The following is a 25,358-nucleotide window of genomic DNA, read 5'->3' as shown; positions in this document are numbered from 1 at the left end:
GCTTCAAAATCACAGACAGAACGGGAGCTTTAACAAGAATTATTACATGCTAAAAAACTATATTGTTTATGTTAGTTAATGCATTTACTATTTTTACTAAATACAACTTTATTGAAGGTGTCACCAATTTTTTATCAGCATGCGTGTTCCCTGGAAACCCATGTGACAAGTTTGCAAATCTGGGGGAAATAATTCAAGGCCCTGTGAAGTTTTTTGAAAATATACAGGTCATTGAAAGTGCTTGAATCTATTTTATGCAGGAAGTTTTTTTTTCTGAAAAAAAAATCATATTCCCTGTGTAGTTTAGGATAATATCATAAAAATTCTAGACTTTTTAAGCACACGTGCAAACTGTTCGCTTTAAATGCTTATATCTTCTGTCTGCGAATGTTGATTCATACCAAAATGCTTTTTTGCATAGTTGTGTTTGACACATGAAAACGTCTCTGGTTATGTATGTAACTCTTGTTGCCTGAGAAAGGAACGAGACGCTGTGTCTCCCTTGACAAACTTCCTGCGTCCCTGTAACACCGTCTTTGGCAATATTTCAGATATCAATATACTTCCTGGCTCTCGCGTCACCCTTTCTTTTTGTCATTAAGCCACACCATTGGTTGAATTTGATATATACATTCAGACGCACTTACCCCTGAAGGCGTCCCCAAAGTGTCACCTCAGTGACGCAGCGCGAGTTCCCTCAAAAGGGAAATTTGAAAATTTATCTTAAAAGGTAACACAATGTAACCTTGCTCTAACTTGAATTGTGTCCCCACATTTAGTCTTGAATGAGGGTATTGGACATGGAAAGTCCTTAAAAGGTCCTTGAATTTGAAGTTAACTAAGGTGTAAGAACCCTGAATAAAGTAAAAGGCATGGTGGGTGTTGTTATATTAGTCATAATGATAAGAGCATGTATATCAATACAGAATTTGTTTACTGCATACCTTGAACTGTACCAATGACAAAATATATACAATGCTTCAGAAATTGTTTACTGCATAGCCCAACAGGGGTCGACAAACTTCAATAAATGAAAAGATTTTCTTAAAACATGAACATAAAATTTTGCTTTAAATAATTAACAACAAAAGCTGAAATAAACGTGCATAATACTTTGTAACAAACAATAACAACTACAATCAGCTGTAACCATTATTCAGAACTGAAGGTTTTAGTGCTGCCTCACATGTTCAGTAGGGTGATAGGATGCAGCTGAAACAAAACACCTTTGGATTTCTCATCATCCTTCTGCTGTAGCTCCATCTGCTGGGAGCGGTCCACCTATCAACACGAGAAGACATTAACGAATGGGTAAAGAAAGAAATTCTTGATCTTGCTTCACAAAACATGAACTGATGATTCTTACCAAGTTCCATTTCTTGGGTTTGTTAAAGTACACAGGTGTGCACTCGGGTCTCTGAGGGTTTTTAATGAAGAGTCTGAGGATAAAAATTCAGAGTCATAACGTGGTCTTTGCTTCATCATCCTCTACCAGCATCACTTCTGCTACCACGATTATATCAAAGAAAAAACTAAGCACCTGATAAGCTGGTCGCGTGCCTCCTCCTGAAGTTTGCTGATCCTGTCAGTGCTCAAGTGCAACAGGCCATTGGGTCCCTCACACACAAGCTTGTTCACTGTACCTCTCAATGCATTTATCTACACACAGGCACACACTGTCAACATCACTGTTGACTGCATATTATGTTTTGCATGCAACAACGTGTGTACTATTTTTCTCTCCATCGTATAGACGATGTGCCTATGTACAACCACCTAGGTAAGCCAAGGGCATGTTTTAACATTTGCCATTTGGATCAAATAATAAGAGAAGAATAATGTTTAAAAACAATGTATAGAATTGACCCTTCGCTAAGCCCCGTCCTTTTTAGTTTTAGTTACTGTTCCTACGCCGGTCAAGCTTTTGCACCTGGCAAGTCTATTACAGTATGTATGCACCGATGTCAGACATTCTCAAAGAGATTTTTAGTCATTTTTGGCGAATAGGTGAAATATCTGAGAGAGCAAGACAAAAGGGAATGCAGTATGCATTCAAGGGATATATCCACAACATAATATGCAAGCGAATAGAGATTAATTTGATTAAAATTGTAGCTAAAGCCTATAACGTTAGGTCTCAACGCAAGCAGCACCCGCCTCCTACACTGACCATTCAAATGGAAAACACTCACATTGAGGAACAGCTTTGTTCATGCACAGCAGGGTAAGTAAAATTTGTTAAAATAATCGTATAATTATAAATAAAACAGTGGAATAAACACAAGACATCAGCCTGACTACTTTGCAATGATAACTTTCTCCCGATTATAGAACTAACCCTGGGACAGCCGCGATAGAGTTAGGGTACTCAAGGGTAGGGCTGGGCAAAAAAATATAGATTTTTCGATTAATCTGTTTTTTTTTACGTGGTTGATTCAAAATCGATTCTCAAAGGCCACAAATCGATCCTTTTTTCCCCATATTTATTTCCGCATACATTGAACGTAAGATTAACGTTAATCTAATTACTAGTCTTCCACACTAGATTTCACCCCCTTTTTTTGCCTTGCGGGATGTTACCAAAGAGCGAGAGGCGAGCCTATCATTCATTTATTCAGTGCTTAAAATGCCGGTTTTAGGTGCTTTACCACCTTCACATAAAAAGTCAGGTTTGGAGGCATTTTAGATTTCGCAAGCAAGACTACGACGATAGTGTTGTGGCTTTTAATTTCTTTTTATTAATTACCCACTTGTAAACTTCTGTTCACTGTTCTTTTTTATGAATATAGTATTGGTATTAAATCTATATTCATTAAGTTGAATCGAGAATCGAGTATTAAAAAAAACTGAGAATCGCGGTATCAAAAAACGAATCGATGTGATAGCTTGTGAATCTAAATCGAATCCATTTGGGACATCTGAATCGATACTCCATGTTCTGACCTCTCTGAAGTAGTTTGATTTATTTAACATAATTGTGTTTGCAACACTGCCCTCTTTTGGCTAACCTGCAGCAGTACCTCTGGGTTAAGTTTCACTTTCAGTTAGTTCAGTGTGCCTCAGAGCAGAGTGCTGGTGGTGTTTTCTCCTGCTGCAATTTCTTATTTTTACATTGTTGCCTTGGATATTATTTGTCCATAAGTACTGTATTTATCACTAAAAAAAAAGGTTAAGAGTAATTGTACTTGGCTAATATTTGGGTTTATTGGAGATTTCTTATGTCAAATGACTAAATTGATAGTTAAGCTAATTGTTAGCATGGCTATTAGCAATGACTCAGCATTTGACTCAGCATGACTCAGCATTTTTGTTGCTATTAAGTTGTATTCATTATTTATCAGTATTGTTTTTGATCTCATTTCTGTTTGTATTTTGTATTTTGATACAGTTTTACAGTGCAATAAGAAAAGTAAAGTTTCTCCATGGAACTCAAGAAAAGTTATGCCTTGTGTTTTTTTCTGGAGAACTTTACACTGTTAGCTAACTGTCAAGCTTTGAAGAAGCAACTCATTGCAAGGACAGTATAGTAAAAGGACAAGCGCACAGCGGGCAAAATTGAACAAGGTTATGTGCAGCAACAATGAGTCTACGGTCAGGCAAACAGTACCAGCCATCTTCTCAGAATGAGAGTGTGGAAAAACAGCAAGAAGCTACGCAAAGTGCTGATGCATGTGCAAAGTCAGTACGGTCACGTGCTTCAAGACAGTCAAGTGGAGCTTCCACAGCTAGCTCCTCAGCTATGAAAGCTCGGGCTAAAGCAGAGGCTGCCCGTACTGAACTTTCCTTTGCCGAAGAAGAAGCCAGAATTATAAAGCAAAAAGCCGACCTTGAAGCAAATCTTCATATATTAAAAATTCAGAAAGCTGTTGCTGCTGCGACAGCTGAAGCAGCTGCATATGAAGAAGATAATAAGTCTATCAAGAGTGAAATTAATCCAGAGTTATTAGAGTTACCTATCAGTTCAGTGCAACGCACATCTGAATATGTCAGACGACACTCAAGAGCACACTCTGAGGAATTTCCATTGAAAGATGATCCACTAGTCTACCAAAAGGTGGCACGTGCACAATGTGAAATGGACATGAAGGACACAGATACTCATCATTATGAGAAAAACAGAGATGTTGAGAGTAGAAAAGCTTATGTCAAACAACCACAACAAAAAGAGGAAGTTTACAATAAACCTTACTACTCAGAAACAGCAAGAGAGTCATTTCATCCTCAAAAGAAGCCTTTATCCGAAACTCAAGGTGTACAAGAGGTTACAAAATACCTTATTCGCAGGGAAATGTTGAATGCAGGTCTTCTTAAATTTGACGATCGTCCAGAGAATTACTGGGCATGGAAGGAATCATTTCAAAGTGCCATACAAGATCTCAACCTTTCATCGAGGGAAGAACTGGATTTGATGATAAAATGGCTTGGTGAGGAGTCTGCGGAGCAAGCAAAGAGGATTCGGTCTGTTCATGTGTTCAACCCAACAGCAGCACTCAACTTAGTCTGGCAAAGACTAGAAGAATGTTATGGGTCATCAGAAGCAGTCGAGCATGCTCTGCTAAAAAAGCTTGAATATTTCCCTAAACTCACCAACAAAGATAATGTCAGGCTAAGGGAGTTAGGTGACATTCTTCAGGAGATAGAGTGTGCGAAAGAAGGAGGATATTTACCTGGATTGTCATATTTGGACACGGCTCGTGGAGTGAATCCAATCGTGGAGAAATTACCTTACAGCTTGCAAGAGAAATGGGTAGCCACAGGATCCAAATACAAGGATGACAATGGAGTAACATTTCCACCTTTTCGTTTCTTCTCCAGCTTTGTGAGACAACAGGCACGAGTGAAAAATGACCCCAGTTTTGCCTTTACGTCCTTCAACACCCAAAGCTTGAAAACTGAGAGATACACAAGAAGTGGTAACCGAGCTTCTGTAACTGTGCACAAAACAGATGTTCCACAAGATGCAATGACTAATCAGCGTAGCTACGGTGAGAAGATAATGGAAAGTCCTGATAAGCTATGTCCCATTCATAAAAAGCCCCACCCGTTAAAAAAATGCAGGAGCTTCAGAGCTAAACATATTGATGAAAGAAAATCATTTTTGAAAGAGAACCGTATTTGCTTCAGATGTTGTGGGTCAGTACAGCATATGGCAAAAGACTGCAGAGTGACACTAAAATGTCTGGAGTGTAACAGTGAGAAGCATGTCTCAGCACTACATCCTGGTCCTCCTCCCACTACAACAGGGAGTCAAGAAGCTGACAAAGATGATGGCGGGGAGGTGAATGGAAACGCTTTGACCCCAGTGACATCTAAATGTACAGAGATATGTGGCAATTCAGATGGTCAACATTCCTGCTCCAAAATCAGTCCAGTGATAGTATATCCTGCTGGAAGAAGAGAGGAATCAAAGAAAATGTATGCAGTGTTAGATGAACAGAGTAACAAGTCACTCGCTAAATCAGAATTCTTCCATCTTTTTAACATTACAACCACATCAGACCCATACACACTGAAAACGTGTTCAGGGGTTACCAAAGCAATGGGCAGAAGAGCTACAAACTTGATGATCGAATCCATTGATGGCAAAATACAACTACCACTACCAAGTCTAATCGAATGTGACATGATTCCTGACAACCGCACAGAAATCCCATCTCCTGAGGTGGCGCGTTGTCACCCACACCTACAGCGAGTTGCTGAGAGGATTCCTCCTGTGGATCCAGATGCTTCCATCCTCATACTCTTGGGAAGAGATATTCTGCGGGTACACAAGGTGAGAGAGCAAATTAACGGGCCCCACAGTGCTCCTTATGCGCAGAGGCTAGATCTGGGGTGGGTCATTGTAGGTGACACCTGCCTAGGAACAACCCACAAGCCATCGAGTGTTAATGTCCTGAAAACACATGTACTCAGTAACGGTCGTACATCTATTCTTAGCCCATGTCCAAACAAAATCTTAGTTAAGGAGACTCTCAGTCAATCATCACATCTCGGATGTTCTTCAGCCTCTTGTACACAGGAAGAGCGCCTTAGTGGTAGCATAGACATGTTGGGATCTGCTGTGTTTGAAAGAACCAGGGATGATGAAAAATCAGCGCTTTCAGTGGATGATCAGGTTTTTCTTGAATTGATGGACAGAGAAGTCTATAAAAATGAAGCCAACAGCTGGGTAGCGCCATTACCATTCCGTTCCACTAGGCAGTTCCTTCCAAGTAACAGAGAGCAAGCAATGTCACGTCTTTATTCTCTCAGGAAAACACTGGACAGAAAACCTGACATGAAGAAGCAGTACATTGACTTCATGCAGAAAATGTTAGAAAACGATCATGCAGAGCCTGCTCCTCCACTGGAGAAACATAAAGAACACTGGTACTTACCGTCGTTTGGCGTATATCACCCTCAGAAACGTGACCAGATAAGGGTGGTATTTGATTCAAGCGCTGAATATGAAGGAGTGTCCCTAAACAAAGTGCTGCTTAGTGGCCCTGACTTGAACAACAGCCTTTTGGGGGTCCTTTTACGTTTCAGAAAAGAACCTATTGCGTTCACAGCTGATATACAGCAAATGTTTTATTGTTTTGTTGTAAACGAAGACCATAGAGACTACCTCAGATTCCTTTGGTATGAAGACAACGATCTCAGCAAGATGGTGAGGGACTTCAGAATGAAGGTCCATGTGTTTGGAAATAGCCCCTCACCAGCTGTGGCTATTTATTGCATGAGGCGCGCTGCAGCAGATGGTGAGAGAGAGTATGGCGCTGATGCCAAGCAGTTTGTCATAAGACATTTTTACGTTGATGATGGGCTTGCATCTGCTCCAACCCCTGAAGAAGCGATTGACATCCTAACAAGAACACAGCAGATGCTAGCTGATTCCAACTTGAAATTGCACAAGATAACATCCAACAATCACAAGGTTATGGAAGCTTTTCCAGCTGATGAGAGGGTCAAAGATCTGAAAGATTTGGATCTAAGGTTAGATGATCTCCCTTTACAGCGCAGCTTAGGGGTCCTGTGGAACCTGGAAACAGACAGTTTCACATTCAAAGTGTCTCAAGAGGAAAGACCATATACCAAGAGAGGTGTTTTGGCCACAATCAACAGTTTATATGACCCTTTAGGCTTTGTGGCTCCTATAACAATGCAGGGAAAAGCTCTCCTTCGTGAACTCTCAGCTGAGCAGAATGACTGGGATGAACCACTTCCTCCAGAAAAGAAGGATGAATGGAGTAGATGGAAAGAATCGTTGAATGATCTCCAACGTCTCCAGATACCAAGGTGCTATGTTCCATTCCCGCAGTCCTCTGCCCAAAGAAAAGAGCTGTGCATCTTTTCAGATGCCTCCATAATAGCAATTGGAGCTGTTGCTTACTTAAAGTGTATCGACAGTGAAGGTCAGCAGTACGTTGGATTCATTATGGGCAAGTCCAAACTAGCCCCACGTCCCGCACATACTGTTCCACGACTGGAGTTGTGCGCAGCTGTTCTAGCTGTGGAGCTTTATGAGCTAGTCAGAGACGAGATAGACATTGACATGGATGCTGTGAAATTCTACACCGACAGTAAAATCGTCCTTGGATATATTCACAACAGCACTAGGAGATTTTACACATATGTTGCAAACAGAGTGATTCGTATCCGTAAGTCTTCTCATCCTGAGCAGTGGTATTACATCTCTACAGAGAACAATCCTGCAGATCATGCCACCAGACCAATCCATGCTTCTCACCTGCAACACACAAATTGGTTCTCAGGACCATCATGTTTAACACAATCCCATCCAGAGCCAGCACAGATCGACATCTTCACTCTAGTGGAACCTGATGTAGATGTGGAAATACGACCTGATGTAACGACTTTGATTACAGTAACTTCAGAAACACAGTTGAAGTCACATCGCTTTGAAAGATTTTCTCATTGGATGACTCTGTGTCGTGCCATAGCTTTGCTCATCCGTGTGGCAAGATCATTCAAGACAACTGCCGATCAGAGAAATTTTCAAGGATGGAAGTGTAACATTGAGGCAAGCACCGTAAGTGAGATTCTTCGTGCAAAAGTTGTAATTATTCTCACTGTGCAGTCTGAAATCTTCAAGGAAGAATTCAAATGTCTGGAAACAAAGCAGACATTACCAAAGCAGAGTCCACTCAAAAAGCTTAACCCAATCATTGATGAAGATGGATTGCTTAGGGTCGGAGGTCGTCTTGCACCTGCCAACCTGACAAAAGAAGAAAAGCACCCACTTATTATTCCTCGTACTCATTACATTGCTACCCTCTTAGTGAGATATTACCATGAGAAGGTGATGCATCAGGGACGTCATATCACAGAGGGAGCAATTAGAGCTGCAGGACTATGGATCATTGGGAGCAAATGCTTGGTCTCATCTGTTATCTTCAAATGTGTCGTCTGTCGTAAACTCAGAGGAACACTACAGATACAAAAGATGGCAGACTTACCAGCAGACAAGCTCTCACCAATGCCACCCTTTACCAATGTTGGACTAGATGTCTTTGGTCCATGGACGGTTATGACACGTCGTACAAGGGGAGGCGCTGCAGACAATAAAAGGTGGGCGGTACTTTTCACGTGCATGACAACTAGAGCTGTGCACATTGAGCTTGTGGAATCAATGTCCACATCTAGCTTCATAAATGCATTGAGAAGATTTTTCTCAGTACGTGGACCTGCCAAGCTTCTTCGCTCTGATAGAGGCACTAATTTCATTGGTGCCTGTAAAGAATTGGGAATCGACCACAGAGATGCAACATTAAACAGCTACCTTCAGGAGAAAAATTGTACTTGGCAGTTTAATCCCCCACATTCCTCACACATGGGGGGATCGTGGGAAAGACTCATTGGGATAGCCAGGCGGATTCTGGATGCCATGCTTCTTCAGTCTGTACATACTCGGCTCACACATGAAGTACTGAGTACCTTGATGGCTGAGGTGATGGCAATAATAAATGCAAGACCATTACTGCCAGTGTCTACCGACCCAGACATGCCAACTGTTTTCACGCCAGCAATGATCTTAACCCAGAAGACCAGTGCTTTAGAGGCCCCATCTGGCAACTTTGATTCAGCAGAGCTGCATACAAAACAATGGAAGCAAGTCCAGTGTCTTGCAGACACCTTCTGGAAGAGGTGGAGGAGGGAGTACCTTGCCACTCTTCAAAGTCGTCGGAAATGGACAGACGACAAGCCCAATATCAAACTGGGAGATGTTGTTTTGCTCAAAGAAAAACAAGCTTACAGGAACGACTGGCCGGTGGGACGTGTCATCAAAACATTCCTCAGCAATGACAACAAGGTTCGAAAGGCAGAAGTAAAAATAGTAAAAGATGGAACTATGAAGGTTTTTCTAAGGCCAATCTCTGACATGGTTGTTCTTTTATCTGAGGGTCAGTAAAAAGATGTTCTCTGTATCGCTTTTGTGCTAAATCTTGTTTAATATTTTTTGTGACACAACCTTATTGTGCCAGGCGGGGAGTGTTCTGACCTCTCTGAAGTAGTTTGATTTATTTAACATAATTGTGTTTGCAACACTGCCCTCTTTTGGCTAACCTGCAGCAGTACCTCTGGCTTAAGTTTCACTTTCAGTTAGTTGAGTGTGCCTCAGAGCAGAGTGCTGGTGTTGTTTTCTCTTGCTGCAATTTCTTCCTTTTACATTGTTGCCTTGGATATTATTTGTCCGTAAGTACTGTATTTATCCCTAAAACATGTTAAGAGTAATTGTACTTGGCTAAAATTTGGTTTATTGAAGATTTCTTATGTCAAATGACTTAATTGATAGTTAGGCTAATTGTTAGCATGGCTATTAGCAATGACTCAGCATTTGACTCAGCATGACTCAGCATTTTTGTTGCTATTAAGTTGTATTCATTATTTATCAGTATTGTTTTTGATCTCATTTCTGTTTGTATTTTGTATTTTGATACAGTTTTACAGTGCAATAAGAAAAGTAAAGTTTCTCCATGGAACTCAAGAAAATTTATACCTTGTGTTTTTTTCTGGAGAACTTTACACTGTTAGCTAACTGTCAAGCTTTGAAGAAGCAACTCATTGCAAGGACAGTATACTCCATCTTGCCTTTAATCATCTTTTTTACTTTTAAATATATGCATTATGAACAAAGAACCATCATTATTTGCAAGCAATGATATACTGAGTTAGCTAGCCAGCTAGCATGCTCTTACATTGTAGCATAGATATGTACACTAGAGCTGTTTCTCAATACCAAGTACGCCAAACTCGGACTTGTGTCCTTCGTAGTTCGAACTTGCAAGTTCAGACTCGAAAGAACGAACTCCTGACGCGAAATGCATTCTGGGAAACTTCGCTCTGATAAGTCCACACAAGTCTCCTCTGATGCATCCTCGATAAAATGGGCGGATCAAGAACACATGTATTTAGCATTGGGTCAAGAAAAAAATTTAAGTTTTAAAATTTTGAAAATCGACTTTTTCTAACTGTAATGCATAGTGCTAGTAGGTCTAACATCCATACGCAGCACAAAAGTCCGGCATCATCCATGAATTCAAAGTACAGGCGGGGATAGCAGTTTTACCCAGATACTTCCTATGACAAGGCCCCTGTCCTAAGATGGCAGCGGTTTTGACGCATGCTCAGAACCCCACGGCGACATCTAGTGTATATATCTATGACATTGTAGCAAACGTATGCATTTCTGTTAATCCTGTCGATATTTAGTTGTGAATTTCACACTGCTTGATCCACATCCGACATTTCTCCACTTGGGTTTTAAGTTTCGGGAATGAAAAAAAATCCACCCCCCCGTCCAAACTCTTAGGAAACTGGGTATCAGATATACACAATCCATATTCACAATGCTTCAGGCATGTTTTCTCGCTCGAAAGTTTGTCAGACCCCCGTGCCTAGTTACGGTTGCTAAACCAAGATTGCCCTGTTTGGGCGTGGCTTAGCGAAAGAACAATTACTCCAAGTTAAGCACATTGCATTGTGGGATAACTGGCAAATCTGCAGGTTATATGGGTATTTGACTGCACATATTGCAGAAAAAGTTGTATGTTGAACACAGCAATACCTCTATGATGTCTTCAATTGAAAATTTGACATCAAAGGCAAGCTCAATGTCATGCTCGGGAAGCACCGCCTGTTCAGATACAGAGTTCCAGCCCAGTCCACAAAGAGCACCAGTAAAATAGGTCTGATCTTCATCAGTGCTATAACAGAAGTACACATCAGTGTATGGATGTAATTGGTGTAAAAAATCATGTTCAAATGCAAATATAAAGGACAGTAAGAAAGGTAATCAAGAGTGGGTTTTGATTTGCTTATGGTGACCATACGTGCCTTTCTTCCCTGACCAGGATTTCAGGTACGTCTTCCGGAAGTCGTATTTGTCGATCGCATACGTCATAGAGGATTATTATAATTATTACAGAAAAGCAACTGTTACATTTTAAGGTAATAAAAATATGATTGTATGTCTTATGTTTTTAACTGAATGGCGTTTGCGGTCAACAAATAAGACGCAACGAAATCCTGACCAGGATGCGTCCGGGAAGAACGGCACGTATGGTCACCCGAGCTTTGCTGTCTAGCTAGCTCTGAAGCATGACTGATGGCTTACATATAGCTTGTGGACTGTTTGTGGCATCTTAAGTCTTATTTATTATGGAAAAAAGTTTACTTATGTGACGAAAACAAGTTTAGTGGTTGGTAGGATTATCATCTTCCTCTTAAACATAAATGCTTTTTTGTCTACAGAATTAATGTTCTAATGAGTGTTTTTATGGTGACTGTATACCGCAATTCCATGACAGGGGTGAAGAGCATAGTAACAAGAGAGGGCAGGCCGTGGATATGAGGCATCAGAGACGTTTCCTTCAACATGATACGAGAACCTGTACAAAAACATTAACATTAGTAAATTTGACGGTTTAGTCAAAAACCACAGGTACCACAGTAAAATGTTGTTACCATGACAAACCCTTGCCAAGCATGTGTGAATGTTAGTGTGTTTACCTGAGGCGGCGAGAGACACGGATGCAGACACCAACATCCTCTCATGCCAGTCTTGAGGATTTTCGTTCACCATTACGGAGTTAATACTGTTCCTCTCTATCCCAACAGTCCTGCAACAAGCCAAACTCATAAGACTCATAGAAAGACAAGAGTTGATCTTTTACTTGTTGTGAGATAAACAGGTATATCTTACCTAAATTGGCTGGCCATGGTCATGCTGTGAAAACTGACCTTATGTGGACTGCTTGGACCGTGAATCACTGCCTGCAAAAAAAAAACAAAAACAACAGAACTCAGACCCTAAGAAAATATCTTACTGTCATGACTGTATGGATGTTGACCCCTATATATGAAGATAACATAATTTTATATTAAATTGCCATTATAAGTATATCTTGTATAGCATGAGAGCGAGTAAATAGAAATTTCTGTTATTTACCAGGGGCGGCTCGTGGCTGCTCATCCGAGGGGTGCTAATTCATGCTTGCATTTTCAAAATATGTTTTTGTTGCGTCATGTAAACCATGTGAATCACGTGTTTTGTCAAAATAAGTGCATGCTGCATACGCGTCAAAACCGTTTATGATTAAAGTGACGTTCACGTTCACAAAATACACGCAAGACAGCACCTTAACAGTAAACCCTTTAGACGCATCTGCAGCAGGCACATATTATGACAAGAAACGTGATGCACACATGATCTTTTGAAACACATATTTTAAAAAAAGTAACCACACAGATGACGGGTTACATACGTGTTGTGACGAACTTCGCATCGAGCGCCCTCAAAAAAAAGTCACGGGTCTTTTATGACTTTTTCACACAGAAAATAAAAGGAGATATTAAAAAATGCAGTAGTAACTTTTATCTATGCATTGTAAAGACATGAGAATTATCTTGTCAATTTAAATCAGCAGGTGTCTTAATTTACTTTCAATTTATGAAAATGGGCAAGTGCAGTATTCAACATCTCATTTTCCTTTTTGCATAGAAATCAAAACCTTTTAGGTTTAAAAAGGCATGAGGTTAACTGATGCTGATATTTTTTAGTCTAAATACGCCCCCATGTGGACCAAAACATAAGCAGAAGCTAACAAATGATCACAGAATTATGATTTGTAGACAAACTAACTTTCAATATTTGAAAGTGTACATTAAGGTCAGTACAAAAGAGGGCAAGAGCCTTGAGGGGAGTTAAAGGGGACATTTCACAAGACTTTTTTAAGATGTTAAATAAATCTTTGGTGTCCCCAGAGTACATTTGTGACGTTCTAGCTCAAAATACCATACAGATCATTTATTATAGCATGTTAAAATTGCCACTTTGTAGGTGTGAGCAAAAAATGAGACGTTTTTGGGTGCATCCCTTAAAATGCAAATGAGTTGATCTCTGCACTAAATGGCAGTGCCGTGGTTGAAAAATGCAGATTAAGGGGGCTGTATTATCCCCTTCTGACATCACAAGGGGAGCCAAATGGTTTACCAAAACTAAGTTACTGGGTTGTCCTTTTTCACATTTTCTAGGTTGATAGAAGCACTGGGGACCCAATTATAGTACTTAAAAGTGGAAAAAATCTAATTTTCATGATATGTCCCCTTTAAGTTATGGTCAAATAACCGCTATGCTAATACCTTGCACTTGGGGGTGCTGCTACTAGATGTAGAAAAGTGCTGAAGGAGCTCATTGATGAGCTGTTTGTCTTCCTCCATCCTGCTGTTAACAGAAGAACCAGAAGAGGTGGGGGCAAATCTCCCTCTTGCCATATCCTGATACAGTGACATCAGAACCTCATGTGACTGCTGCAGATACACCCAAACAGAGAGAAATGTGATTTCAGGTCAGGATTCAAAATTTTTTCATTTAGGTGATTGTTTCCTAATCATTCTTAGCTACGCAGCAGCAGACAATAAATGTCAAAGGCCTTTCAGCTGAATTAAACAACCGCAAGAAAACAAAACATGCAGAACTAAAACACATTGGCTGTGTCCGAAATAGGCCCCTATACCCTTAAATAGTGCAGTATCATAGTGGACGTTATTGAATGCCCTCATTCAACCCCACAATGCACTGCAATAATGAGTGGACAACCGATGTCTGGCATAACATGGCACCAGGCCACAGCATTTCCGATGAGCTTAATGCCCAATCCCATTTCTCTGCTTTACCCCTTAGTTTTGCATGTTCACGTGAAAGTAAGGCCCAATTGGGATAGCCTTTACTCTCACGTGAACGTGCAAAACTAAGGGTTAGGGGTAAGAAAGAGAAATGGGATTGGGCCTAAGTGTCTGAATTAACTCATTCGTTTTAGTGGACTAATAGTGAATGAGGGTACAGGGGGCTATTTCAGATACAGACGTCTTTTATCAGTCATACAGAAAAACTAGGGATTTTGTGGTGTTGCCATTGTTACCTGACTCTCAAAGCTTTCTGGTACATGGCAGGCATGTCCTTCCTGCACCAGTAGGTCAGCCACGCTGGCATCACCCGTCTCCGTGGAGATGTGCAGGTCTACACGCATGACGCCGTGCAAAATAGAGTAGAGGGACACGATGGCCGAGTGGCCGCCCACGAGAGTCTTAAAACGGTTTCGTGCCCGACTGCTCCAACGATCGCCCAGAATCAGTGATTGCGCAGACGGGCCCATACCTGCAAGGCAAAACTCCTGCGCCTGCAGGGAAACAAAATCCATAAAAAATTACTATATACTGAGATGCAGATGTTTAAATTCATCAGGTATAAATGAGAACTGTACTTGAAAAGGCCAGGTCATGAGGTCAGATGGGAGCTCTCTCAAACTGCTGCATGGGACCTTAGACGTGTTCCCAAAATCCACAAAGAACACCTGCAGATAAACATTTGTTTTTATATGTTACAAACTTACATTTAGCAGATGCTTTTATCCAAAATGACTTACAAATGGATGCATTTATCTTAAACTTAATCAAACGTTGTTTTGAATTCTGCTTATGCAAACTTAAAGGAACACGCCGACTTTTTGGGACTTTAGCTTGTTCACTGTATCCCCCAGAGTTAGATAAGTCCATACATACCTTTCTCATTCTCCGTGGGTGCCGTAACTCTGTCTGACGCACCCACCGCTAGCCTAGCTTAGCACAAAGACTGTAACTAAATGGCTCCAACTAGCATGTTGCTTCCAATAAGTGACAAAATAAACATTTTCCTATTTATATGTTGTGATTTGTATAGTAACAGCGTGTACAAATAACAAGGTCAGATTTCTTTAAACGTATACATACTGGAAACTACATTATAGTAGGCGAAGCACTGTTACTTGGGCGGAGTGATTTGGGATACGGTGAATAAGCTAAAGTCCCAAAAAGTCGGCATGTTCCTTCAAGCATTAGTACATATGTATGGCCTATCTAGCTAACACATTTTTAGTCATCTTAATCTTAACCAAAGTTTATTCAGAGTGGAAAACTCTGCAAGAATGGTTTAAAAGTAACAAACTAATCAGTAACGTTTTGCATACATTTTTTTTTTTTTAAAGTTAAAGAATAGCCAGAAGTAGTATCTGGATGGTTCGTGTCTATTATGTAAATACCTCTACGTTGCTGCCCAGGATGTGCAGTACTTTGGCTCTGTAGTATTTAGCTGGTTGCTGCGTGTCTGTAAAGGGTGCCACACAAAGCAGGTTTGGGTAGAGAGAGACAGACATGGGTCGCAGATCTCTCATGTTCAACGCTGCGGTTAACTGGCACTGTTTTTCCACACTGCTCTCATCTGTCTGAAAGCCCCAAAAATGGCCTACATCCATCACCTATGGAAAGACGCACACATTAATGAGCTTTACACACCAATACTGTGCCAAAAGATGGACTGATAGAAGCGTAAAGCCTTCACCTCTGTAATGTTAATGATGAACTCTCTGTTGGATGGAATTTTCTCTGGATCTACCGTGTTGCTTAGAACTCCAACAGGACATACAACATGACTCTGAACATCCACCATAATCCTAAGAGAGATTTCTGTACTTTAGGACACTGTAACATTTCAATGCATGGATATTTTCAACATTAACCAATTTCTGTTTTAAAATGTCCTTACAAATACCCAGGCTAAAGTTTGATTTCACTCAATGACCATACTTTGATTTAAATAATCTGATTAAGCTCATAATCGCAGCATGTATACCGGTAATTGTATTAAAACAAGTGGCATACGGCGTTTTAATCTCCGTATGCGGCCATATAAACACATTAATCGCATCTATAGACGGTTTCATCGGACGCACGTGATACACGTCTGGATCCGAACCTTACTTCCGGTTTCGTTTTTTTTAATGGTCTGAGTAGTTGCTAAACTGATCTCTTGAACAAATGCCTCGTAGAAATTAACAAATGTTTTGGTTTCCTAAGTAATCTATGTGTTGTTTTTTGCTTGTTATATAAATAAACTATGTTTAAAGTACTTTGTTGCTATTTATTATTAGCGGAGTTTACCGGAAGTTACTGAGGACCGCGAAAGCCGCTTGTTTATGTTGTTACTGCTGAAACCGTCTATACCGCACTGAAGTGCGCATTTATGTCACGCACCTTAAGCGCAAATTCATTTCAAACTTAAAATCAGGAAGTTTTCCCTGAATTCTGTCAACATGACTCGCTGTCAGCGTTCTGCCTTCATCCAGAAACAGCTCAAATAACGCGAAAGTGGCATATAAAACAATTACAGGCACTGTCATAATATTTGTCTTTATCACTGCACCGAATAACAAAATACGTCCATAAGAACGTGTCTAACGCTAACCCCAACCCTAAGTCAATAAAAACAGTGGACAGTATATTTGCATTTATATTTTGTGCCCTGCATTGAGCTATGTGTGCATAATTAGCACAATCATTAGCGAACAATGTAAACTGGAGTGAAGAGGTTAGCTTTAGCCATGTAAACATCTTACTGCGATCAAGTCCTTACTCTGATTATTGGAAATAATAGCATTATTGGTGTACATGTAAACATAGTCATTGATTTCAATCTTTGACCTTACTGAGACGATATAAAATATATCAAGGTTATATTTTCCCACGGTTATATGTTCTTTACATTATGTAGAAAACAGTAAATCACCTTTTTTCTTTTTAGTCGACCAAAAAATAAAAATGATGTCATCATTTACTCGCTCTCATGTTGTTCTAAACCTGTATTCATTTCTTTGTTTTAATGAACACAAGAGAAGATATTTTGAGCAATGTTTTTAATCAAACCGATCAAAGGCCCTATTGACTTTTGTCAAATGGGGCCTCTGATCGGTTTGGTTAAAAACATTTCTCAAAATATCTTCCTTCGTGTTCATCAAAACAAAAAAATTATAACAACAAGAAAGTAAATAAATGTTGACAGAATTTTCATTTTTGGCTGAACTAAAATTAAATAAAATTGCAATTTTCACAGAATGGGTGACATAGTTCAACCTGAACCTACCAAAAAATACTGTTGTCGAGACAGGTGCAACTTCTCACAGAAACTATTTAACTAGTAACTAAATTTACTTGTGAATACCTGGCAAAACGTAGGTGTGAAATGGGCTTTCCTTTAGCTTGGACCTCCACCTCGTCTGTGTGGTGCACCTGCAGCTGTAGACCTGGAGTCTGTCGTGCTCGCAGCAAAGCCAGTAACACCTCAGGTAGCACGCCTGACTCCCTCACACATGAGCGGTAAAACTCTACATACGCTCTGAAAGGATGCATGCAGGCAATTCAGAAAAAGTATAGACAACCAACACACTTTTAAAAATAAGCAGGACTGCACAGAGTTGTTACCTGGACCCATCAAAACAGATAGATTTCACCTGTCCACATTGACGGAACAGAGACTGTAGCTGCTTGTAAGACAGGAACGCAAATGGAGGCAAATTCCTAAGCTAAGATAGATAGACAGAGAATAAGTAACAGATAGGCAAGACTTCAAATGTTAGACTTTAAACTTCAGAGTTTTCAGTCAAAGCAAATGGTACCATGATGGTGGTTTTTGGGTCATTTCCAGAAAGTTCCTTTGATGCCAACTGTTCATCAATCTCTCCCTGAGAGAAATAGTTTGGGAAGAATGCACCTGCGATAACCACCTATACCAGAAACAAAGTTAAAGATATAAAGTTACTAAAGTAGCAGTTTGTACACATGGCACACTCAAGGTGACAAACTATAGGAGAGAAACGGAAACGGGCCGGAAGATGAGACTGCTGCATTGGTTTACTGTGCATGTGTCTATACCTGCAGGATAAACCTCTGTTTGTGAAGGTTGGTGTAGTCTGTTGGGTTTGAAGTAGTGGTGATGTGCATGTTGAATCTGGACACTCTATTCTTCAGATCCTCAAAAAGCTCTGCAACCTATCACACACACAAACTTGAGGACAACGTAGTCGTTTTGGTGCACGTGTATGTGTGTGTTCACAGCGTATCTACCTCTCTGATTTGTTTGATCTGAATGCAGTTCTCTTTGCCCCATTCAAGTTCATCCTTGAGAAAAAAAAACAAGTTTTTAACTTTATTTACTGCATTGGGTATCTGTTCATTAGCATCTTCCAGTGCTCAACTTTCCCACTTTTACCTTTGGGTGCCTGAGTTCTCCTTTAGCTCTAGATGTGTACCATGCCTAAAATACAGCAACCATACTGTTACAGGCATTATGGACAGTATATGAAATGGTGCAATGTTATGAGACTAGCATAATTTTTGTACCTTAAAGGCGTTGACGAAAGCGATGAAGTCGCATGGAACGTTTTGTGCAGAAGCCAACTTACTCCTAAGAGGTCAAACGGAAATAACATTACAAAACAAACATAGGATCAGCACCTAAAAGGTGCATGTGGAGGTCAAAGGTCAACCTACCTGTACCCAGCCAAATGCTGCAGGGATGGCATAGCAAAGAAGCTCTTCAGAGAAAGTGATGCAGCTGAGACAAAGACAATCATATATAAATTGTCACAGCATCAACAAGAACCTCATACTACAAAAAATTCATAACACACATATATTTGCATTAAAATACTTGTATTATACCGATAATAAGGCACTCCTCCAGACAACCGAACACATGGCCAAGTACGATTAGCTTTCCCAACTGCAAGTCCACGGGCAGGTGTGCCAACACACGGCCCAGAAATGTCAAATTTCCATCAAACTGCCTCAGACTGTTGCTTTGTACAGAAAGAGCTCCGATCTACACACACACAGAGTTACCAATATCATGTATATCTATATACACAAACATTAAAATATAAATAATAAGTAGTTAGTGTTAATTATATTGAAGGTCTAACCTGTTTGAGTTGCAGGACGGTCCTTTCGATATCGCTGAGGTTGGGTGGCGTCAGGGCCGTGGAGAGAACAGAACGGGGGTCACCCATATCCAATAACTTCACCTTCAGTAAGGTACTGGCCATTGGTGATCGCTGCGGTTCAAAACATACATATATATCCATAAGCCATCACTCAACTTAAAGCCTTAGTTTATATAAAAGTCATTGCTAGCATTTGCTCACCAGCATCTCTGGGATTGAGAAATCTGGAATCTCATCCTCCCAGAACCGCCTGGTCACCAACCGGTAACAAAACCCTTTAGATACCCGTCCGGCGCGACCTGAGAGGAAACACCAACTAGTATACAGAAAACCTGGTGTGCACCTGTATGGTTTATATGTGCTGTTAAACATCAATGCTGGTGTACCTCGGCGCTGGTTGCAACTGGTCTTTGATGCCCAGGTAATACATAGGCATCTATAATTGGTTTCCTTATCACACACCAACTGTCTTGCAAGGCAGAAATCAATCACTGTATAAACACACACAAAAGAGAATAACACATACAGATTTACATGAGATGACTGTATGAACCCACATCACACGTTATACTAGCCAGCGTAATAAACACCCACCATATTTGACATCCGGCACAGTGACAGAGCTCTCTGCAATGTTTGTGGAGAGAATAATCTGTAAATACACACAAAGCAAAAATAGAGTCCATGTTCAACCACATTCTAAATACACTCTTTATCACAAGAGCCATACAAATGCACAAACGGGATATAGCTTTTTGCACAGGTGAACACTACCTTCCTATACCCAGGTACAGGAACCAGGAACACTCCATTTTGTTCCTCTAAAGTGACCGTAGAGTGAAGAGGATACACTTGCAATCTGCAAGCCCACAATTGCACCAGTTAGTACTTTTATTCAAATGCACCCTTATATTCACAAAACACAGAGACCTGTACCTCTTGCGCACAAGTTTTGAGAGAGCCTCCTGCATATATTGAATTTCAGCCAGTCCAGGCAGGAAGACAAGCACACTGCCTCTCTCTAGATGAGTAGCACATCCAGTCCGCTCCGAGCACCTGTGTCACACACATACTGACTGGCAAAGGTCTTATGTACTATATGCAACAGTCTTTTCATATCAACAATAACAGAAGTAATGAAGTCTGATGAAGAGCCTACATGTTCAAAACATCACATTTCCATGAGAGTCCATTATTAAAGGGATACTCCACTTTTTTTTTAAAAAATGCCATTTTCTCGGCTTACCTAGAGACCTAGTATGGCGGTACCATTTTTAGCATAGCTAAGCGTAAATCATTGACTCTGATTAAACCATTAGCATCGTGCTAAAAATAACCAAAGAGTTTCTACATTTTTCTTATTTAAAACTTGACTCTTTTGTAGTTACATTGTGTACTAAGACAAACAGAAAATTAAAAGTTGCGATTTTCTAGGCAGATATGGCTAGGAACTATACTCTCATTCTGGCGTAATAATCAAGGACTTTGCTGCCGTTACATGGCTGCAGCAGGCGCAATGATATTACGCAGCGCCTGAAAATAGTCCCCTGCTATTGAAACCAAGGGGACTATTTTCGGGCAGTGTGTAATATCACTACGCCTGCTGCAGCAGCAAAGTCCTTGATTATTAGGCCTGAATGAGAGCATAGTCCTAACCATATCTGCCTAGAAAATTGCATCTTTTAATTTTCCGTAACTACAGAAGAGTCAAGTTTTAAATATTAAAAATATCGAAACTCTTTGGTTATTTTTGAGCGCAATGCTAATGGTCTAATCAGATTCTATGGACTATGCTAAGCTATGCTAAAAGTGGTACTGCCAGATCCGGAGATCAGCTCAATGGATTCCAAAACTGTAAAAATCAGATATTTAACTCTAGGAGAGCTGGAAAACGCACATATTTTTAAAAAAGTGGAGTGTCCCTTTAAAAATGTTTCGTATTTTTGGAGCTTTGGTGTGCCGAATATATACTGCTCTGATTTTTTCTTTTTTTTCTTAGCTCTTAGTTTTCATACCAAGAATGATATTTACTATACCCAGTATACTGACAGTATGAGGGAAACATGATGCAGTCAATTTATGAGCCTTTAAATAGTGACAACCAATTTCAATTGCCTCACAGGTTTTTGGCATATTTCCTTATATTTTTTAGGACATTTTTCAATTGTTGGTCATCACAAGTGTAGCCAAGCCTACCAAGTTAGAATTAATTTAAAATTAAGATTATTAAACCTGAAAATGAATACTACAAATCTAATGAAAATGTTGATCTCTAATCAAAAATGTAAGAAAAATCTACTGCATTACTGACCTTTGATCTCCAGCCTCCATCTCCTCAAAGTTTTGAATGAGAGAAATAACCACATTATACATCTCCTCAGAAATATAAGGGTCGCCTTGGGCTGTCAAGTGCACCTAACCAACACACACAAAACATTTACATAACACATCTATTGTAATACATAGTTACACCTGCACCTCACATGCACACTATAGCTGCCGTACATTGACTCCCAGAGGCCGTATGGATTTTAGGTCATCCAGGTAGAACTCTTCAACGGCGTATGGGGCTCCTTCCACCTCGAACACGTAGGCTGGATTCATCTGATTGCGGATTGGTGTGCCAAAATATTCTGCAAACTCAGCACAGTTTATGGTGGCCGACATCAGAATGACCTGCAGAGGGAGGTGAGGCAGGGGTTTGGATGTCAGATGCAAATGTGATTATATGAAACTTCAGAAAAACAGATGCAGGCATGGTTTTTTTCCAAATACTACTGTACATATCTAATTTATACCTACAAAGGAATGAAATCAAGAAAACTGTTTAAAAGAATATGTGCACAAACCTTGACATATCTGGAATTGGTGCGAAGCAGTTTTCTAACAACCAGCAACAGAAAATCAAGATCTTCTGTTCTCTCATGGACCTAAATCATAAACATGCATAAAAATCAGCTCCAGCAGTTCAAAACAAACAGACAGAACTGTGTTGATTGGCCAACAGAAGTGGTACAGTATTGGCACGTTATAAATTGGTAAGACGGCATGTACCTCATCAATAAAGATATGCGAGTACTCTGTCAGTGTCTTGGCCCCCACTAATTTCTGAAGTAAGACTCCTGTCGTCACATAAATCAGTCTGGTGTGTTCTGTAGCCATTTTCTGCAAACCCACCTGGCAAGAAAGACAGCGAGATAGATACATAAAGTATAGAGTTTGGCTAATGAAGGCATCTAAACTCAGCATGTTATAAGGCAAGTTTCTGCATGGATCTCACACCTGATATCCCACCAAGCTTCCCAGGGTGCATTTGCGTTCACGTGCAACCCAGCGGGCAATGCTGGTGGCACCAATCTTGCGTGGCTGTGTGACCACCACGTTACAAGGCATGTTCCGCTCTGCATAATGATCCAGAATGAACTGTGGCAGCTGGGTGGTCTTCCCACTTCCAGTTGCTCCACGTATAATGATGACGGAGTTATTCTCAATCAGAGAGACCAACTTCACACACAAAAAGAAACAAAGGGAGTAACTGATATGTGCATGAACATGATCTAACTGATACACAATTAACAAACAATAGCTGTCTGGGACCTTTATAAATTATTTTAGGGTACAGGTACAACAGGTACAGTATGTAAACATATGCAGAGCTCAAATCAAAACCCTCTAAGTGCATCTGACATGTTTTCTTGTCAATAGCATTTTTATCAGATTTTGCCAACAAACTGGTATTTCTGAATGGCTTGAGGGTGGGATTAAGTGGATTTAAAGTGGAAGTATTTGATGAACGTATGATGCGTGCAGAGAGCGTTCGTTCAATATCTTTATCTCATTTTTGATGGAGGTGGCATTTAGTGGCTTTTGCATCTGAGCTCCTCATATACTATTTTTATAAGATTATGCAATGTGTGTATGTGCATCTTTTGTTTCTGCCCTTAGGGATAGAGTATGTTGGTTAGGTTTTGTGTTATTGTGCATGTACCTCATGTCTGTTTTTAGTAATAGGAAGATTTGGATATTCATAGGTACCGAGTTGAGGAGGGGGGGTCCCTGGACCTATGGTTCAAATAGTTAGATAATTAAAAAGCAAGAGAAAAAAGACCAATCACAATTCGGAATGCAATTATATGTACGAAAACTTTGAGTGAAGCATGCAAATATTACTTTAATGTCATTGTTGTTGGTTAGGCTGGAAATGACATAATAACATGAAAACATGCTGGTGTATTACTGACATCAATTAAACTAATTTCTGAATGTTTTGTGGGTTTCACACTTTTAAACAGATTTTGTTCATTTATCATCAATTTATGACTTGATCACAGTGTTTGATTGTTGAATAGTGTACTAATGCATCAACCGTGTGTACCAATGTGTCTGAATTTGCAGCCAACCATGTTTGAGAATCAGTAGGTACATTATGCAGGTGTGTGTGTGATTATTACCTATTATTAGTTCTGGCCTCCTGCTCTTCTGGTTTCCCCCATCCGATTTTTCCTGTCCTGGAGGGCTCTGCTCGGGGGTCGACTCGAAAGACCTGCAGAAAACACAACACATACGCAGAAGAAAATGTGTGGTTTTGTCTTATGTCAGATGATTCTCCAATTCAGCCATTATCTGTCAATCATATTATATTAATTTAACGTTACCTGGACACAGTGTACTGACAAATGCAGCACTATAAGTCAGTTCAAAGAACATTTTTTGCTTATATAAATACACTTGCTTTTAAACATAAACTTTGTACAATAAACCGCTAATGAAAAATGTAAAATATAAATATGATGAACTACATTCATAGTTTTTCTCAGTCGCTTTGAAACATGTCTCTAATCATTTAAAAAAAAATGCAAAGTAATAATTGCCTTTTTCAGAAAACTTCGTACAAACTGCACAACATCATGGATGTCCTGCAAAAGCATGTAACTTGTCTCAAAACTATATTGATTTTATGTCAGTCAATACCATCAAAATGCCAAGTCATTGTGTCATTGTTCATGAACTAGACAATCAAAATGTTAGCCATGTTGTCAATATACAAAGTGTACACAATTATAAGAAAAATCATAGTTTACGGTAGGCTACAAATAAAAAAATACAGAATTAGAAAAGGTTCACTGTACACTGTAAGAAATGTCACATTTTCTGTAACTCAAGATTTCAGGATTAACTTGACACCAATTTATCAATTCAGTTCACATTTACAAAACACTAAAGTACCCATCAAAAACATGCTCACAGTAGCAGATTATGACACAAAGGTCAACAATTTTGCATGACATTGTCCAATGAACTAATTCCTAAATGTTTTGAGGTGTAAGACGATTCAACTGAAAACCAGTAACTTATAATGTATTTGGATGAATATTTTGATAAAAATGTACCAACGCATTTGCACTTTGTCAAAAACAATGAAAATTTACTATTTTGTTGTGCACAACTGACTTGATGATGTGGAGGTTAAACAAAGTGTTTTAAAAACAATAATTTCTCATCTGAGAAATGGCCCAAAGCGACTAAGAAAAACTGTAATTTGCCCACGTGTCTCTCAAACTGGGTCAGTAATTGGCGCTAAATGCGCATGCTCAAAGACCCTGTCCGGTCACTATGTACAATCAAATAAACCATTTAATTTATTAGTAATTAATAGTAATATTCCTCCATGATTCTTACCCGTCTGGTAAACTTGTACCGGACTCGCTCTCCTTTTTGACTTCGTCTGTAATCGTAATGTTAGCAAACTGTGCCCCAACTGTGAACCAGTGCGCGATCTGTGCTGATGTTGCGGCCTGACGCATTCTGTATAAACATTTACACAATTTTTCCACAACCGAAAAATATTAATATGCAGAGCTTAGGACAGCAGATACGGTGCTCTCTCTACCGAAGTACTCTATATAAACGGAGTACTCGTATTATTTCCCTCCACGTGGCGCGTGTACGAGCAAGACTCAATGCCCGTTTTTTTAATACGAAAGCTGCAGGCTGCAGGCTGCACAGGTGGCATTTGCAGGCTGCATACGTCATCAATACGGTTTT

At 39.9% G+C, this 25,358-nt stretch overlaps 2 protein-coding genes across 2 annotated transcripts; one reads left to right on the top strand and one right to left on the bottom strand.

The window, feature by feature from the left end:
* Positions 1–915: 915 nt before the first annotated feature.
* Positions 916–25,305, bottom strand: tdrd9 (tudor domain containing 9). Its single transcript, XM_055170844.2, has 35 exons — positions 24,993–25,305; positions 23,765–23,856; positions 23,302–23,375; positions 22,596–22,817; positions 22,368–22,490; positions 22,163–22,243; positions 21,819–21,989; positions 21,625–21,728; positions 20,250–20,369; positions 20,088–20,172; positions 19,908–19,965; positions 19,700–19,804; positions 19,515–19,612; positions 19,293–19,424; positions 19,033–19,192; positions 18,862–18,925; positions 18,712–18,775; positions 18,581–18,625; positions 18,436–18,489; positions 18,244–18,360; positions 17,988–18,095; positions 17,794–17,894; positions 17,534–17,707; positions 15,878–15,989; positions 15,579–15,794; positions 14,766–14,855; positions 14,424–14,681; positions 13,645–13,812; positions 12,206–12,276; positions 12,013–12,122; positions 11,795–11,891; positions 11,069–11,207; positions 1,541–1,659; positions 1,367–1,439; positions 916–1,281 (listed from the first exon to the last, which is right to left on the bottom strand). The coding sequence occupies exons 1-35, from the start codon at positions 25,115–25,117 to the stop codon at positions 1,183–1,185; spliced, it is 4,029 nt and encodes a 1,342-aa protein (XP_055026819.2). The 5' UTR covers positions 25,118–25,305; the 3' UTR covers positions 916–1,182.
* LOC129446095 (uncharacterized) lies at positions 3,252–10,070 on the top strand. The gene has a single exon (XM_073873380.1). The coding sequence runs from the start codon at positions 3,581–3,583 to the stop codon at positions 9,410–9,412; it is 5,832 nt and encodes a 1,943-aa protein (XP_073729481.1). The 5' UTR covers positions 3,252–3,580; the 3' UTR covers positions 9,413–10,070.
* Positions 25,306–25,358: the final 53 nt, after the last annotated feature.

The sequence above is a fragment of the Misgurnus anguillicaudatus genome, chromosome 11, assembly GCF_027580225.2.
Source record: "Misgurnus anguillicaudatus chromosome 11, ASM2758022v2, whole genome shotgun sequence".
Classification (NCBI taxonomy): domain Eukaryota; kingdom Metazoa; phylum Chordata; class Actinopteri; order Cypriniformes; family Cobitidae; genus Misgurnus; species Misgurnus anguillicaudatus.
Note: the sequence above shows the minus strand (reverse complement) of the source record. Positions and strands in the feature narration are given on the sequence as shown.

Coding starts and splice junctions, on each gene's coding strand:
- LOC129446095 (XM_073873380.1), top strand. CDS start 3,581: ATGAGTCTACGGTCAGGCAAACAGTACCAGCCATCTTCTCAGAATGAG.
- tdrd9 (XM_055170844.2), bottom strand. CDS start 25,117: ATGCGTCAGGCCGCAACATCAGCACAGATCGCGCACTGGTTCACAGTT. Junction 12,277..13,644: donor GCAGCACCCCCAAGTGCAAG/GTATTAGCATAG, acceptor TTTTTTTTGCAG/GCAGTGATTCACGGTCCAAG. Junction 1,660..11,068: donor CAATTGAAGACATCATAGAG/GTATTGCTGTGT, acceptor GCCTGTGTGTAG/ATAAATGCATTGAGAGGTAC.